At 42.9% G+C, this 17,130-nt stretch overlaps 1 protein-coding gene across 1 annotated transcript in view; it reads left to right on the top strand.

Annotated features, from left to right (window-relative positions):
• Positions 1–3,403: 3,403 nt before the first annotated feature.
• DUSP4 (dual specificity phosphatase 4) overlaps positions 3,404–17,130 on the top strand; it is a 15,577-nt gene continuing 1,850 nt past the window's right edge. The window contains exons 1-3 of the mRNA XM_015813838.1: positions 3,404–3,842; positions 11,697–11,833; positions 15,599–15,818. Of these exons, the coding sequence (XP_015669324.1) occupies positions 3,404–3,842; positions 11,697–11,833; positions 15,599–15,818 (796 nt within the window). The remainder of the gene's footprint in view (positions 3,843–11,696; positions 11,834–15,598; positions 15,819–17,130) is intronic.

Genomic DNA, 17,130 nt, shown 5'->3' with positions numbered 1-17,130 from the left:
CTGTTAATGTGATTAGGATGCTGTGATAACTTCCAAATCCTTTAAGGATTCCTTTGTTAATAAGCATTGAATATATCCTTACATTTTAAAAAATGTCAAGCTGAAACCATGGTTCCCATGACTTAGTAAAACAGCTTTTTACTTCCTTGGTGGGACATCCTGTTTCAATACTGGGACTCAAACTCATGTGGGTACAAGTCTCAGAATACCCTCTGAGATTATTAACATTTGATTTTCAAAAAGATGGGACTCTATTGCTGGGAGCTGAGAGATATGCAAAGGGCAAGGTCCAAACACTTGGCCAGCCCAGAAATGAAAGCAGGTCAGACTGCATGGATTATGGCTGTAATTCAGAGGATCGTGAGCTTTTGAGTTCAGAATAGGATCTGCTCTCAAGTCTATGAGCCTCGGAGTACCACTGAATTGATACCTGCTAGAATATATTTTTTTCTGGTTGTCTGATAAAAATAATGTGTGGTGGTACCCTTCTTGGGCAGGGACAGAAATAAAACAAGTGCAAAAAAAAGGACCTGGTGGATCCTTTTTGAACATGAGCCAATAATGTGATGCTGCTGCAAAAAACCAAATGCAATCCGAGCCTACATAAACAAAAGATCAAGACAAATCATCCTTTCCTTACATTTTGCATTGCTCAGACAACACCTAGAATACTGAATCCCATTCTGAAAAGCACATTTTAGGAAGAACGTTGACAAATTGATCTCACATGTTAGACAATGGGCATGATTCAGAGACTTGATTTCATACACTGAACTCTTTATTTCGTTCAACTGGATTTACTTTCACCCCAATATGCGTAGAATTAAGAGCAGAACTATCTTACTATACCTGGAACATTAATACATAACCAGCTGGATCAAGCGGAAGGCACTCGTCTGTGTACTTAAATTGTGCATGCTGAAATGCACATTATTGGATCTTGCATAGGCATGAAGGATTGTCTCTGGAAGATGGTTGCAGAAAACAGCAGACTGAAATTCAAGAATAAGCTTAAAAAAATAAAGACATATATTGTACAGAAGAAATCTGGGGCTTCCTAAACCAATCTTCTTCAATTTGGTGTTTCCATTCATCATTTATAATGTCTATGTTGTTCAACATATTTGGAAACCACCAGATCAGGGTTAAGCTAATTTAGATAATTTAACCAAGGAAACATGAATATATCTTTACTTCAGTGAGACAATTAGATGCACACTTAATTCCCCCTTTAAAACGAGGGCACTTAGGGTTCACTGGATGACCCAGGTGTAATGGGAAGGCACATCCCATCACTGTGTGTTTTCATAATTGAGTTAACCAGACCCATTAAAAAAGGAAAACCAGTTCAAATTGGCAACTTAAATAAGTTCACCTTCATGTTTAATTTGAGAGGAAAGTTCACCTCCTTTCCCACACACACCTTTCTTACTTTCCCTGAGAGACTGCTGAAAGCGCCTTACACATTATAATTACTAGGTGTGGAATGGAAACTCCTCACTTTGAAAAGGCAATACAAATCCCCAAGGTAATTACTATTTATGTTGTATAAGAGAGAGAGTAACATATTGCTTTGCCAATCCACATGACTTCCTAATATGCAACTATTACACATCCACATGAACTTTTCAATTGCCTCAACAGAGCTAAAGTTACACCCTCAGGAAAGGCACACACATGTTCTCTCTCTCTCTCTCTCTCTCTCACACACACACACACACACACACACACAGAGAGAGAGAGAGAGAGAGAGAGAGAGAGAGAGAGCATCTGACAGATGTTATGAAACTGGTGTTGAAAGCATCCTTATATTCTTGAAGCTGGCCATTACAAAGATTTAGCTAAATAACACCTTTCTATGCTGTTTTGGAAGATCTGGGATCCTCTAGTTTTCTTCAACACTTTTTGAGTAGAAATAGGAGACCATCAAATGGCTGGATAGGCTGTTATTCTAGAATTCAGGGCCTTAGGGAGAAAGAGAAGAGAATATTGCCCTGGACTCCCCCCTCCCACACAAATATATAAAATTAGTTTCAATAGATTAAAAATAGATTAAATAAATAGATTACAATAGGTTAAAAAAAACATGGAGAGAGGCCTGAAGAATTTTAGGTTATTGAACTCAACCTGGGAGAAAATCTAGCTCAGCTCTTAAGATGTTTGATGGCCCACTGATTTTAATTAGAGAGATTTCCTATTTTGATGATGCCCTTATAATAGTTACACCCATGATAAAATATTGCTACAAAAAGAGATGACAAACCAGAAGTACAACAGGAAATCACAGCCGCTCAAGATGACAAGGTCACTCCCCCCCCCAGTCTCCTTCCTTTCCTCCCAGTACTGAATGTGAATTATGTGATTCAATCTTATGTGATTCACAAGAGGCCCACTCCACAAATGCTTCTGCATTTGAAATGAAATGAAGGTATCGAGAAAGGCTACCGGGGAAAATCAGTTAAATTAGTAATTGTAAACTAAATCCCTGCACCTGAGAGTGGTTTTTTCTTTGGCAGAAACCAGATTACTGAATCTCAGGTTCAATTAATCACCAAACTTGGCAGCTGAAAATAGAAGACTGAGGGAAAGCAAGAGAATTGGCTGCACGTTTTATGTATATTATAATTTCCTGTAAAATGGTTCCTAATTAGCCTGTTTGTTTGTTTTGATATTTACTAGGGATACATAATTCTCTTATTTTATGAAAATCTGCAAACCAACTCACTCCAGCATACACAATGCCTAGTCCAGGGGTAGGCAACCTTGGCTCTTTTGTGACTCGTGGACTTTAAACTCACAGGAATTCTGGGAGTTGAAGTCCACGAGTCTCAAAAGAGCCAAGGTTGCCTACCCGTGGACTAGTCAAAAGCCTGTTGAGGGAGGCTCGGGTTAGCCACAAACCTCGCATGCTGTAGCTGTACGCATGCTGGTCAACCCTGGGTGACCCAACCCTTCGCGTTTTCCCCTTAAAGCCGGCGGCTGCCGAAAGTAATAGTGTTTGCTCTAAGGGAGAGCGGCCATAAACCCCGCCTTGCCGTAGCTTTCTAATGAATGAAGGCGAACAGAAGCGCCGAGGCGTCGTTTACATTTTTTATTTTTTTTTGCCCATTGTGACGTCGCCAGACCCGGTTGCGTTCCATTCACAGCGAGCGAAGCAAGAATGAGGCTCGGCGCCGGAGAGAGAGGGGAAAGGAGAGAGGAGAGGATGTGGGGGGCGGAGCGAGGTAGTAAAAAGAGCCCTCCCCCGCACTCGAGCGAGCGTGCGGGCTGCCTTGCCACTACTAGCAGGAGCTCCGTTATTAATGACTGAGCTGATACGGGCGCGGAAGCGGGGGCAAAATGTGCTAAGGCCCTAGCCTAGCCGTTCCTGGGGCAGGAAGAAGGCTGCGCAGAGCCGGCAGCCATGGTGGAGCTGCGGGAGATGGACTGCAGCGTGCTTCGGCACCTCCTGCACCGGGGGGACTACAGCGGCGGGAGCTACAACCAAGCCGGCGGCGGCACCACCATTAGCAGTTCCTCATCTCCTTCCGCTGGCGGGAAGTGTCTCCTCTTGGACTGCAGGCCCTTCCTCGCTCACAGCGCCGGCTACATCCGCGGCGCGCTCAACGTGAGGTGCAACACCATCGTCCGACGGCGGACCAAAGGGTCGATCAGCTTGGAGCAGATCCTCCCGGCGGAAGACGAGGTGCGCTCCCGCCTGCTTTCGGGGCTCTACTCGGCCGTAGTTGTGTATGACGAGCGGAGCCCGCGGGCCGAATCTCTGCGGGAGGATAGCACCGTGTCGTTGGTGGTGCGGACGCTGCGCAAGGACACGGAGCACACGAACATCTGCTTGCTGAAAGGTAGGCGGAGGGGGGGGGGAAGAGGGGCGCACGAACTTAGCCGGGGAGTATATCAGGCGTTTGGACTCTGGCTCTTAAAAGACCCACTTCCCGTATGCTGGTTTGAGCCAGACCGTTCAGCGGATTATGGGTTTAAAGGGGCCGGTTGGAATGTGCGGGGCCCCCGGGGTTTAAATCATAGTTACAAGCATGAGAAGGATAATGACACTGAGCATGTACCTCTTGACACACACACACACACACACACACCCCTCGCGATTAGTTACAAGCATGAGAAGGATGACACTGAGCATGTACCTCTTCACACACACACACACACACACACACACCTCGCGATTTGGAATACGCAGGACTCTGAAAGCCTTGAGGTTTATAATTCAGACTGATTGGCAAGGACCCCGCCGTCGCCGCTATGCCGGAGGAGGACGGAGACCAGTCTTCGAGTCGGGCCATTTCCCCTCTCTCCTCCGGGCCTGTTAAGTCGCCCGGTTCATTCTCCTCCTCGCTTGCAAAGGATGTGGGGACTCGCCAGTGAGTGCTGCCGGGGGCGGAATGAAGGGAGAGGAGGTCTAAATCCCACCCATTCGAAGGGCACAACGTGTGAGCCGCGTGTCAGTCCCCTCTCACGCCCTCCTTCACTTCCGTCTGGCGGGAGGGGACGGGGAGAGCTCGCTCTGGCGTGGTTTGACCGGCGATGACGCCAGCGGCCCGCGGCTGTTCCCTCGCTTGACTTTGCGCCCCTCTGCCCGCCACTTGACTCGGGCGTCGGGGCAAGAGTGAGACGCCTGTTGTTAGAAAACAAGCGGCGGTAGTCAGGGCGGTTTGGAAACTTCTTCAGCTCCTAGAGCAGTGTTTCTCAACCTTGACAATTTTAAGGCATGTGGACTTCAACTCCCAGAATTCCACAGCCAGCAATGCTGGCTGTGGAATTCTGGGAGTTGAAGTCCACATGCCTTAAAATTGTCAAGGTTGAGAAACACTGTCCTAGAGAGAATTTCTCAGCCCCGGGCCAACCGAAAAGGAAGGACCACGGGCAGGTTCCTGCAGACTCATTTCACTTAGAGGGTTCAACCTGTCCAATCCTGAGCTCTTCTCCTTCCCCCAATTTCTCAGATTTCCCCCTCTGCCCCATGGTTTGGCAAAGAGGTCAAGAAAGAACCTGAAAAGAAGGTGAACTGTGTTCCTAATCCCCAGAAGGAGCGTGTTGTTTTTTTCTCTCTAAAAGGCATTTGATCACTTTTCTGAAGAAAATGGCTTGGGGTCCCCGCTGTTTGTCAACTCAGAGTTTTCCAGGCAATCAGATTGCCCTCAAAAAAAAAAAGTAAACAGTCCAGCAGTCAACAGGATGTGGCCTTTAATACAACTGTATGTGAGAAAAGCTGCTAGGAAATTGACCCAGAGTGAGAAAAACCATTCAGTGGCCGAATTGGGTTATCCAAGGTGTTGGGGAAGGGGGGGGGAGTTAGCAAAAGCCATGCTTTGACTAATAATGGATTCCCTTATAATCTTTGCCCCTCAGCTAGTTCCCCTTTCTTGCTTGGGTGTGGCCCAAGGAAACCAGGCGGTATTGGGAGGGAGGGGTATTTCCTGCCCATTTGACTTATTAGCTGGTTGTGTGCATGAAGGCAGCTGGTGACCTTTTGAATTACAAAAGCTTTGGGTGGGTGGAAGGGAAAAGGGTGAGAGATCCTGTTTTATTGTTCCCCCCCAAATGGCCTCTCCCCTTAGGAATGCATGAGAATAAGGGTGGTGGTAGTGGTAGAAAGTAGCCCTACCGTTTTGTAGTGCCATGGCTCCAGGGACTGTATCTGTGTTTCCTGGAAGGAAGTTCTTATGGGCTTCTGTGAAATAATCCCCACTCCAGCCCTGTGTCCTTAAATAGCCCTAGCCAAAATATTCCAGCTCAGAATAGGAATTTTTTTATGGTTTCCTTCTTCTAAAGGGACATTGGAAAGACAGTGGTCATAGGCCCCATCAAATATATATATACATATACATATACATATACATATACATACACATACACATACACATACACATACACATACACATACACATACACACACACACACACACACACACACACACACACACACATATATATATATATATATATATATATATATATATATATATATATATATATATATATATATATATTATTTTCAAAACCTTGTGTTATAGATGAACAGAAAGCCCTACACTTTAATCAGTAGATTTGCTAATTACTGAAACTAATGGTGACGATGAAACTGGAGTCTTGAGATAAATGGTTATAATCTCTAATATAAGGGGAGGCTGTTTTAAAATAATGATTCACAGAACAATTCTTTTAATGCTAAGACAATCATGTTTAAAGCAGACAAAAAGTCAAAATAAACCAATACCATCGATCAATTTCAAAAGGCATTTGTACTCCTTTGGCAGCTGATTAGTTCTTTGTGCATCTTGGCTTCATTTGTATTTCACTTCAGTGAAATCATGAATTGGGTTAGCAAGATTGGGGCTTTTAAGTTGTAACATTTTGTTATCTAATTAGCCAATTCCTATTGTTGGAATTCTTCTTCCCAACCCTTATAGAAGCCCCATGTCCTTCTCTTTCCTGGAAATGCTTGATGTTGCAATGCAGTTTTGCTGAAAAAAATGACTGCTAAAGTTGGAGCTGCTTGGGGAGGGGCTTGGAAAGTGGAGAACTCTGCTTAGGCTCTTTATAGGCATAGACCTCAGCCAACTACTAGAGCAGGGGTAGGCAACCTTGGCTCTTTTATGACTCGTGGACTTCAACTCCCAGAATTCCTGAGCGAGCATGGCTGGCTCAGGAATTCTGGGAGTTGAAGTCCACGAGTCATAAAAGAGCCAAGGTTGCCTACCCCTGGACTAGAGTCATCCAAGTTGGTTTGCAGATTTTCATAAAATAAAGAGAATTATGTATCCCTAGTAAATATCAAAACAAAACAAACAGGCCAATTAGGAACCATTTTACAGGGAATTGTAATATACATAAAATGTGCAGCCAATTCTCTTGCTTTCCCTCAGTCTTCTACTAGAGGATCAAATATCTCTTCAGAATTTAGTGTGTTGCTTCATGATTGCCTTGGCTTCCCCTGGGAGTCATGCTAAACAAAGCTAGAATTAATTATGAACATTTGATTAATTTACCTAACTTGGTTTGGTTTGGGCATGTGCAGAATATGAACCTTACTGGACAGGTGTTATTTTGCATGTAGCCTTGTAATGTATACAGTCCTGTTTTTATTTATCTAAATTCAATATATTTTTTTCACATTGGGAGTCTATTCTATTGAACAATTAAATGCAATTTATTTTTTAGCTTACTGCTCTGGGAATAGTGCATTTTTGCAATAATGCTGTTCAAAGATCTCGTTCAGCAGTACTGTTCCTACAAACCCTGAGGGAAGTGGATAGAAAATATTTTCTAATGCTTAATCTTTGAAAATTTTAAGTGGAATTGCTACATTTAGCTTTACCTTTACAAAAGCTTCGGAACTGGGGAGGGGTGTCTTTCCTGTTACTTTTCTAGCTTCCTCCAATAGGTTTGGGGGTGGGAGGGAACTGCCTGCTGTAATCCAGATCTGACTAAGAGAATGAGAGATCTTTTACTGGATCAGCCTGCTTCATAGAATGTCCTACTGTTATGTGCATTTTAGCCACTTATATTATAACATCTCCTCCTGTGGCTTATGTACAAATAAACCTCGATCCATTAAGATACTTGGGATGGAAGACCGGTTGAAAGAGTTTAATCAATAAATAAAATAATGGAGGAGGAAGAAGGATGACGACCTTGCACTTAAAAGCCTCCTCAGTGTGAGCATTTCTGTAGGATAAGGTGAAATTACTCATACTAAAAATTAATGTGGTGGAGAAGAGCATTGCATTTGTGTATGAACGGTAGAACTTGCTATTCCTGGGAAGATTAAAATCACAATTTGGAGAGTGCCTGTTAATGACATTTGGCAGAATTGAGATGAGGGTTGTGTGTCCATCCTTGTGCTCCATGATTTCTCAGCAGCTTTCAGTAGCATCAGTCATGGTCCAGCTGGGAATGATAGGGACTGTATTATGGTGGTTCTTCCTGATTTGTTGGTTGCAGTGGGTATTGATGGAGGGGGAGAGGCCATAACCACAGCCTGTCATTTGCAGAATGTCTCGGGTTGAAAGTAACCACTTGTGTTTAACATTTGCATGATACTTCTGGGTGAGATCATCATTTGGGGATTCAATGTGACCAGCATGGTAAATGACACCCAATAACATGACTTGATACGGGGCCATCCAAGTAATGTGGTCAATGTCCTGTCTGGAGGACAGTGTCTGGAGGTTGTTCAGATCTGAACAGGGAGGAACAGACTTGGACTCAATCTAACAAGACCTAGTACTTGTGGATACTTGGGTTCTTCAATTCAACGGACTTTCCATCTTTAGTTCTGATGGATTAGTACTTTCCCATTTGACATTCACATGAACTTTAGAAGCAGGAGGCAGCTTTACCCAAGAAGGCTTTCAAATAGATTCATCTAGTGCAGTGGTGGCGAACCTATGGCACGGGTGCCAGAGGTGGCACTTGGAGCCCTCTCTGTGGGCACATGTGCTGTTGCCCCAGCCTTGTCTCCCGCCGCGACCCCCTCCTCCAGCAGACCCCCTGAAGGAGAGTCGCCCCTGACCATGGCCCACGCGGAGCAGCACAGCCAAGGACATGGCAGCCAGGCAGCATAGACAAGACTCTGCCCTCACACCCCATTGTGCACAGTTGATGCTGCAGAGGGCGTGACCGCCATAGCGCTGCTGGGCTGCCTGGGAGATCTGCAGCGGGTCCTGGAGGCGGTTAGTGGCCCTGTGGGCAGGCGGGGTGGAGCGGGGGCAGGGCCAGTTTTTGGGCACTTGGTCTCTAAAAGGTTCGCCATCACTGATCTAGTGTTTCTGTTGTGCCCATTCCTAATTCAGGATGCCTTTAGATGATCATGCCCTAACCACCTCAAAAACAGACTCTTGCAAGGCAATCTGTATTGGACTGCCCTTGAATACCATCCAAAAGCTACGCCTGATCCAGAATTCAGTGGTGTGAGCAGTGATAGCATGCCATGTCATGCCCACATGGCACCACTGCTCTGTAAATAGCACTGGTTGCCAGTTGACTTCCAAGTGCATTACAAGTCCTGGCTATCACCTATTAATCCATCCATGGCATAGGGCCTGGTGATTTGAGGGACCACCCTTCTCTGATGGTTTCTGCCCACTCCAGGGGCAGAAGCCATCAGAGACTGGAGACGTTAAGACACTCCAGGTTTCCTTCATCAAACAAAGTAATCTATCAGAGTCTAGGACGCATGGCTTCTCTATTGCAGGACCTGCCCTCTGGAACTGTACTCATCCAGAATGCCTTCTATCCTGATGTAGTTCTGAAAGTCTGTGACAAGCCTGCCTGACAGGTGGCCAGCTAGCTAAGCAGCTTTTGCAGCCTGACAGGGTTTTAAAGAAAATAATAAATTGACCATCACCCTGAAAGAGATACTGCTGGCCAGCTCCTAATGTGGCAGATGTTATTTTGCAGTCCATGTAGGTTGGTCTATGAAACTTGAGTGTTCTCCCAAGCCTTGAGAATGGTGGCTGTTGAGCTGCTGTAGGTTCCTTATTTTGGTATTCAACGCATTTTGACATGAAAATTTTGTTCTGGTCCGGTACTCAATGCACAAGCTAGAACTTCTTGTCAGCTGCCTTGTGACTCACTACATTATTCTTTATGGGGAAAATGTTTTTGGTACTCATTATTTTTAGTACTCATTGTGTCTTCTGAAACCAATTAATGATGAGTACCAAGGTACCATTGCAGTTTTGCTTCAGGGTGTGCATAATCTGTTCTACTATTTTGTTGCCTTCTGGAGTCCGGCAGCCTTTAAAATTGTATGAATAAAATTGACCCAGAAATTGGGGGTTCTACTGGTTTGCCAAATTTTGGTGGTTGTAAAGTATTTATTAAATTTATATGCTACCCATTTCACTATTGAGTGCCTTCAGAAGTAGCAAATGGACTTTACACTAAGAGGACTTTGTGTTAACAAATTTGCTGTAAACTTTCCAGAAGTATAATCATGTTAATTTGTACGGTAGCTACAACAAAAACTTTTGACACCTTAGAAACTAACAATGTATAAGTGAAAGCTTGCGGCAGGGGCACAAGTGCTTAATATTGACAGATGGATGATTAATAATATCCTTAGCTACAGCTATATGTATATGGTGGGAGGGAAAGCAGTGAGTGGTGAAAAAGAGACACCAAAATGATAGGCATAGTTCAAATGAAGTTTGAAGATGTAAACTAAGTCATGGTAGGTTCCTTAGTAACCTTCCAACAATCATGAAAGGTCCCTTGGTAACCAAACATTCATGATCACACACTCAGTTTCACTGTGTTTTTAGAGTTCAGGTAGTCCTCAACTTAGAAACGGTTGCTTAATGATCATTCAAAATTATGATAAAGTTACTTATGATTTATCCTTGAAATTACAACTGCTGCACAGTCATGTGATTGCATTGCAGGAAATTGGCTCAAATTTACAAATGATTAGAGCATCCTGCCATCACATGATCATATTTTGCTGTGTTTTTTGCTGCCTTCCCCCTCCAAAACACCCATTGGATAAGGTGGTTCACTTAATGACCATCATAAGAACAGGTCTAAAATCAAGTCCAGTGACACGGTGACTCTACTTTCAATCACAATGACTTATGACCAAAATTCTGGACTTAATTGTGGTTATAAGTCGAGAACTACCGGTATACTTACTGATGCCAAGTTAGCTGACAGCAATACATATCGGAGCTCTTGCCTGTTTCTGGCTGACTGAGTGAATGGCAGTGCTGAATTTCTAGTTTGACATCAGGAGAATGGTGTGATACATAAGAGGAAGGGATCTGGTCTACCTGATCCCAATTTACACAGACATAATATATCTTTCAGTGCCTGTGTGGAGAATCCGTAGCTCTGTTCTTGGCTGCAGAGGCCTTCCGGAAAGGCCTCTGACTATGAAATGCAGGCCCGAGCTCCATTCTCAGCTGCAGAACGAAGCTGCTCCTTTGGCCCCAGAAGAAGTGGGCCGACTGGGCGGGGCTGTCAATGCAGTTGTGAGTGGAAAAGACACCCCTTCTGCCCCAAAAATTAGTACCTCTTTTGGAGGGGGAAAAATTAAGACCAGGTCTTATTTTCAGAGAAACAAGGCAGCAGCTTGTTTTTCCTCTAAGGCACTAATGTAACAAATGGGAAATGGGCGGGGGAAATGGGGATCTGTAGCAGTAACATACCTTGAAGGAGATATTTTGAAGATACCTGTGCTAAGTGCTGAGTGCATTGCCAGTCCTCTGCTAAAACTGTCTAGTTTTAGTCAGTCTTGGAAGCCAGGCCTGATTAGGCTTGATTAATTGGTATGGGAGATCATCAGGGAATTCCAAGGCTGTGAGAAGTCAAAGTTCCAGAAGAAGATTTCATACTATCGCCAAGAAAACTTCATGAACAGGTTTACAGTGTCATTAAAAACTTTGGAACATCCTTGACTTTGTCGTCTCTTTTATTATAATGAGTCCTATCATTGCCACTGTGCTGTGGCATCGTCTCTTCCTCTGCTTTTAAGCAAAATTCTGTGGCAATGGGCATTTAGTATGTAAGTCTGAATACACATTTATGCATGTTGTGCATATGTTGGAGGTGGGCCGGCCTCTGTGTCTATTCTGTGTATCGGTAATAGTTGAATAAATCTGTAGCATCTTGGAAATAAATCCGTAGCATCTTGGAACAGCTTTGAAAAGGGGTGTTTTCAGCATCTTTTTTTTTACTTTCAGGTGGTTACGAAAGATTCCAGTCAGAATATCCAGAATTCTGCACAAAGACAAAATCTCTTACAGCAGCCTCTACTTTGGCACCTGTGGAGCATCTGGACCATAGCTGCAGTTCCTGTGGGACACCACAGCACGATCAGGTAGGTTGGCTTCTCTACACTTCAAAGCTTGTCTGCTCTCTGAGGCAAAAAGCTTCCTTTTATTTATTGATGGCCTCCACATCCCTCTGGTGATATACCCGGGGGTTGTCCTCTCGAGTGTAATTTAATTGTGCTTGGTAATGAGTCATATATGATGCAGAACAGCATCCAAGGTAAAAATTGTTTTTTTATAGTTATAAATCCTAAAATCAAGACAGTATTTTGCCGTAGCCAATATTGCAATCTTTCTGGAGATGTTCAGGTTTTGACCTGGTGATATAAAGCAAATCATTTTCAGAACAGATGGCACTTCTGTTGGCAAGTAGAGTTATGTGAGTTGAGCACAAGTAGTTATAGAAAGGACACTGAAGGAACACACGGACTGGAATTTCAGGTTCTCCAGATCCACAAGGACAAGTTTTTATACTTTTCTCTAGTATTGTGGAGGTTTCTCCTCTTTTTTTTAAACTCACCTTGTGAGATAGATTGACCTGAGATATAGATTGGTCTCAAGCCATCCAAGGAGTTCCATGGTCAAGTGGAGATGTAACTCTTGGTTTTCCCATCTGCTCCAAAATGTAACCATGACATTGTTCATGTTGGGCAGTACAAATTTAGTAGTATAGTGAAGCACTAGAGGGAAATCAAAGCAACTTGTTTGCTGTGTGGTCAAAAACAGCATAAAGTTCTTTTCCCCTGCACAGCATTGTTGACCAGAAATCTCTGGGTAATTTGTTATTAATTGGAATGCATGCTGAAAATGGGAGACAAATCCATCTAGGGCAATGTTTTTATTGCACTTTTTCTTTTCTTCGCTTCAGCTTTTTGAAATGATAGATTCCGATGTGCTCCAGATGGGTGCATAGTGATGTAAATCTGTAGATCTCTGCACGCACTTTTCAGCTTAACAAAGAAAATGGTCAGGACCTGCATATCATGCATAGATGTTCTTGGTTGGACCCATGTTTTGTGTCTTGGCCTCCTAAAGAAGATGTTTATTTTGGGAAGCACTGTTGGCTCTCCCCAAATGAACCTGGTGTGCAATCTGGGGATCCTTCTAGAGTCACAACTCCTGCTGGAGGAGCAGGTGGCAGTCATAGCTAGGAGGGCCTTTGTATAACTTCTTGTTGTGTTCCAAATGCAACCTTTCCTGCACCCTGAGGCTCTAGTTGCATTTACTTATGCCATAGTCATCTCTAGAATGAATTACTGTAATACGCTGTAATACCATTAAAAAGTATTTAGAAGCGTTAGCTAGTGCAGAATGTGGCTGCACAGTTATGTCTGCCTTTGTGTGGCATAAATTACATCTCTCTTCCGTGAGCTCAACTGGTTGCCAGTTTGCATCTGGGTGCAATCCAAGGTGCTGGATTTGACCTTTAAAGCCCTACATGCCCTGGGACTAAGTTATTTGAGGAACTACCACTTCCTAGTTACATCTGTCTGTTTCATTAGGTTGAGCAGCAAGGGTAAGCTACTGGCCTCATCTACTAAGCAGTAATATCTGGTGGGTTCTAGGCAGATGTCCTAAGATGTGCTGTGGCCCCTGCCCTATGGAACATCATGCAACTGCAGGGGGTATGTGATACTCCTAACTTTGAGAATGGGCTGTAACTTGGAGGGGGGCATAACTTTGAATGGTTGATAAATGACTGGACATTAAGCAAGGACTACCTGTATTGTATAAGAGTTTGTCCTGCAACTCGTAGAGATTGAATCAATAAAAGTAAAACTTGGGTATGTGATATTCTTTCATTAACCTCTTCTAGACTCTTGTGTTTCAAGCTATCTTTTGGCTTGTCAAATTAGATTCAGAGATTTATATAAAGTTAAGAGCTGAAAAGAAGAACACATAGGTAGATAGCCCTGATTGATTTCAATTGTGAAACTGAGATAAAATAACCTGCAGTACAAAAATCATACAATAGATGTATGTTAATTTACCTCAAGTTGTCAATATATTTATACAGATGTACTGTCAATCATAGTAAAGTATCTTAATTACAATAGCATCAACAAAAACAAAGACTAGGATTGCTTTGATTAAGGTGGCTTCAATTCTAGCAAACACTGGTTCACTAACAGGGTTTCTTATGTAATTTCTAGCGTGAATGGTCTTTGTGTTTAATTGGAACTTGGTGACCTTTCTCTGTCTAGTAATAGAAATTCTAGCCCACAAGTATTTTAGGTTCAGGTGCCATAAACTTGCGTACTTTCCAAAAAGGAGAATGTATTGAGAGACAGATCATTTTCAGGGGACAGGAGAGGGAGGTAAGTCATCTCCCAAATCCACATATTTTGGGATGAAATTATTTTAGCTTTAACTGTCTGCAACTAAGCTTGTTGCACATATGTGTCTGTCAAGAAGAGATTAATATTCTTAAAATCAAGGAACGTACAAATTTGCGCACGGACAAAGAGGCAGTGAAATTCCTTCTCAAGCCATGTGACTGCATATGTAGCAGAAATTAGGCAATAAGAACAGCTTATTCCTTGGAATGCATGGAGGCTGAAGCAGAGTTGTCAGGTTCCAGGTTATCCAGAGATAATAGTAGAGCAGACTTGCCCTCATTTTGTAATCTTCTGCCGATCTCAATCCTGAAATACTTCAAGTGGAGGAATCCATTGATGATTGATGAGACCCTTTCTAGCTGCTAGTATAGCAGGCCACTGTTATTGGCTTGCTCTGATCTTAGCACACTGAACCAAACCTGCAGTGCAGAGCTACATACAAAGAATGACAGTACGGTCATTAAGGAAGTGATAAAGTGCATTCCGAAGTTATTTGCTAGCAGGTACAAAAGTTTATTTGGAGAGAGGCAGTAAATGTGCATTTTTTTTCCTTTGCTGTCAGCAACTGATATGGAGCCTTGGGTATATGTTTCACAGCACTGCCTGTCCAAAAACCTGATTAGGAGTTACATGTTCACTGTGACTCGGCATGCTGGCACTTCTAAATAAAATTTAAGGTGGCATTTTTGCTGGCACTCATTTTTCTATCATCTTAATTACGATATGCAGAATATAAACTTACTGATTTCCCAGTTTTGTTTTAGGAGGCGGGGGGTGGTGGTTGAATATTAAAAATGGTGGGTAATATCAGAACTGTGAACAACTTTCTGTAGTTCATGGTTGGCAATCTATAAATGTAATTTAACTGCAAACATTCACCAACTGTGCTGTGGCGGTCTTTGATTTTTGGACTGAAACGTAAGTGTGGAAAGAACATGTTGCAGCCTGTATAGCTAAAGCATAATTTAGTTATAGGAGTAATATTTAGTATCTTGAGGTTAGTGAAAAGAAGCCATGAAGTGGGTGAACACAGTTGGCTGTTTGGGGCAACATTTTCTGAGTTGCCAGAGAGCATCTGGACTCTGACTCCATCTTTTCCTAGCAGGGTGGGCAAGATCCTTTATTACAGAACTTCAGATTTAATCTTCTATTTAAATATTCTCTAAACAGAAAATATTTTTTTAAATTATGGAATAATGAAGATAGAAATAGATGAATGGTGCAATCAGCAAGTCATAACGGAATGTTAAAAAAAAAAAAAACAGATTAGCAAGATAAGAACATTTCCCAGTGAAGACAACACTTCCATGTGCATCTTGACAGTAGCCTACAGAAGTTCAGGTGATGTCCTTTTTTGAAAGAATTGGCGAGATATTGACCACCGTCCAGTGTGTTGTTTTTCGTTCGTGAGGTTCTGTGTTTTTCTTGTTTCTTACGTTGTCCCCTCTTTTTCATTTCTTCCCTCTGGTGTAGGGTGGCCCGGTGGAAATCTTGCCTTTTCTTTTCCTTGGCAGTGCTCATCATGCAGCTCGGAGGGACATGTTGGAGGCCTTGGGAATAACGGCTTTATTGAATGTTTCATCGGACTGCCCCAACCACTTCGAAGGACACTTTCAATATAAGTGCATTCCAGTAGAAGATAATCACAAAACTGACATCAGCTCCTGGTTCATGGAAGCCATTGAATACATAGGTAAGATAATGGTAAAGCATGGCATGTTTGTGGAGATGATTGGATTTTATTTTGTTAAATTTAAAACACCTACTAGCTAAGGCCCTGGGCTATTTACAGTAAAGCATACTAAAAATCTGAATGAAAACATAAACAATAAAATCAAGTAAAATGTTTGGAGTAGTGATTAAGGGGCATCAGGTTAGAAGTGGGAGACTGTGAGTACTAGCCTTAAACTTAGGCACAAAGCCAGCTGGGTGACCTTGGACTACTCCGTTTCCCTCAGCCTTGGGAAGCAGACAATGGCAAACCACTTCTGAAAAAAAACTTGCCAAGAAAACTGCAGCTACTTGAGCAGGCAGTCATCGGGAGTCAAGACCGACTCCTAGGGGCGCATGTGCACACAAACACACAAAGCCAAAGAAACTCTCATTCTGCACCTAAAATTATACAAATGAAAAGACGACGTCTGGGAAAATAGGTTTTCACCTGCTGGCTGAATGATGATAATGTGTGCACCAATCAAGTCTTGCTGGGGAGCAATTCGATAAATGGGGGTGTTGCCACCGAAAAAAGCTCTCTCCTTGAATGTGGGCTGTCACAATTGGATGTGAGTTGTAGAGACTTGAGTTTCCAATCCTAGAAACTGTATTCTTCAGAACGCGTTTGACTGTCCATTTTCTAGTTCAGGATGCAGAATTTTGGCTTACACCATGCCATGTGTTTTTGTGAATGTGATACTTTCTTTGTGTACAGCAGAAGATGCTCTTTTTTAAGGCAATGCTCTCAACAGCTTTACTATCGCACATTTGAAGCTCTTTGAGCCTACTCTTTCTGCTTTCCTATAGCATCTGCTCCTTTGCTGCATCAAACAGAACAAAAGCCCCAGAGTGCTGTTTCTGGGCACGGTGGGAGGGAAAGAGATGCAGGCTTTTGTTAGCACTAAAAGTTCTGTTTCCCCAACTTTCTAATGTCTGATAATAGGACTAATGGATACTACACCCCAGAGCTTTGAGGTTTTTTTTTCCAGCTATAGCAATATGCTTTATGTGGAGAGACAGATACTTTTCTCCACTCTACTGTTGCTTTATTGACTCGGGGGAGTTAACCTGATAAGCGCAGCAGAATTCTTGCATATTACCAGGACCATCACTTGCAGGAAATTCAGAACTAGCATGAATAAAGGAAGCTATTCTGCATGTTTCTTGGAAAGATCTGCTTTCTGAAACAAATGAGGGAGATCTTCCCAGTTACTGTTGATTCCTGCATTCTTGTGATATAAGCAATCCATATCAAACTGCAACATAATTTAGGTTGCTTTGTGCATACTACT

Source organism: Protobothrops mucrosquamatus, unplaced genomic scaffold, assembly GCF_001527695.2.
Source record: "Protobothrops mucrosquamatus isolate PMUCROS unplaced genomic scaffold, P.Mucros_1.0 scaffold199, whole genome shotgun sequence".
In the NCBI taxonomy this organism is placed as follows: Eukaryota; Metazoa; Chordata; class Lepidosauria; order Squamata; family Viperidae; genus Protobothrops; species Protobothrops mucrosquamatus.
The sequence above is the reverse complement of the archived record's forward strand: the minus strand, read 5'-3'. Positions and strand labels throughout refer to the sequence as shown.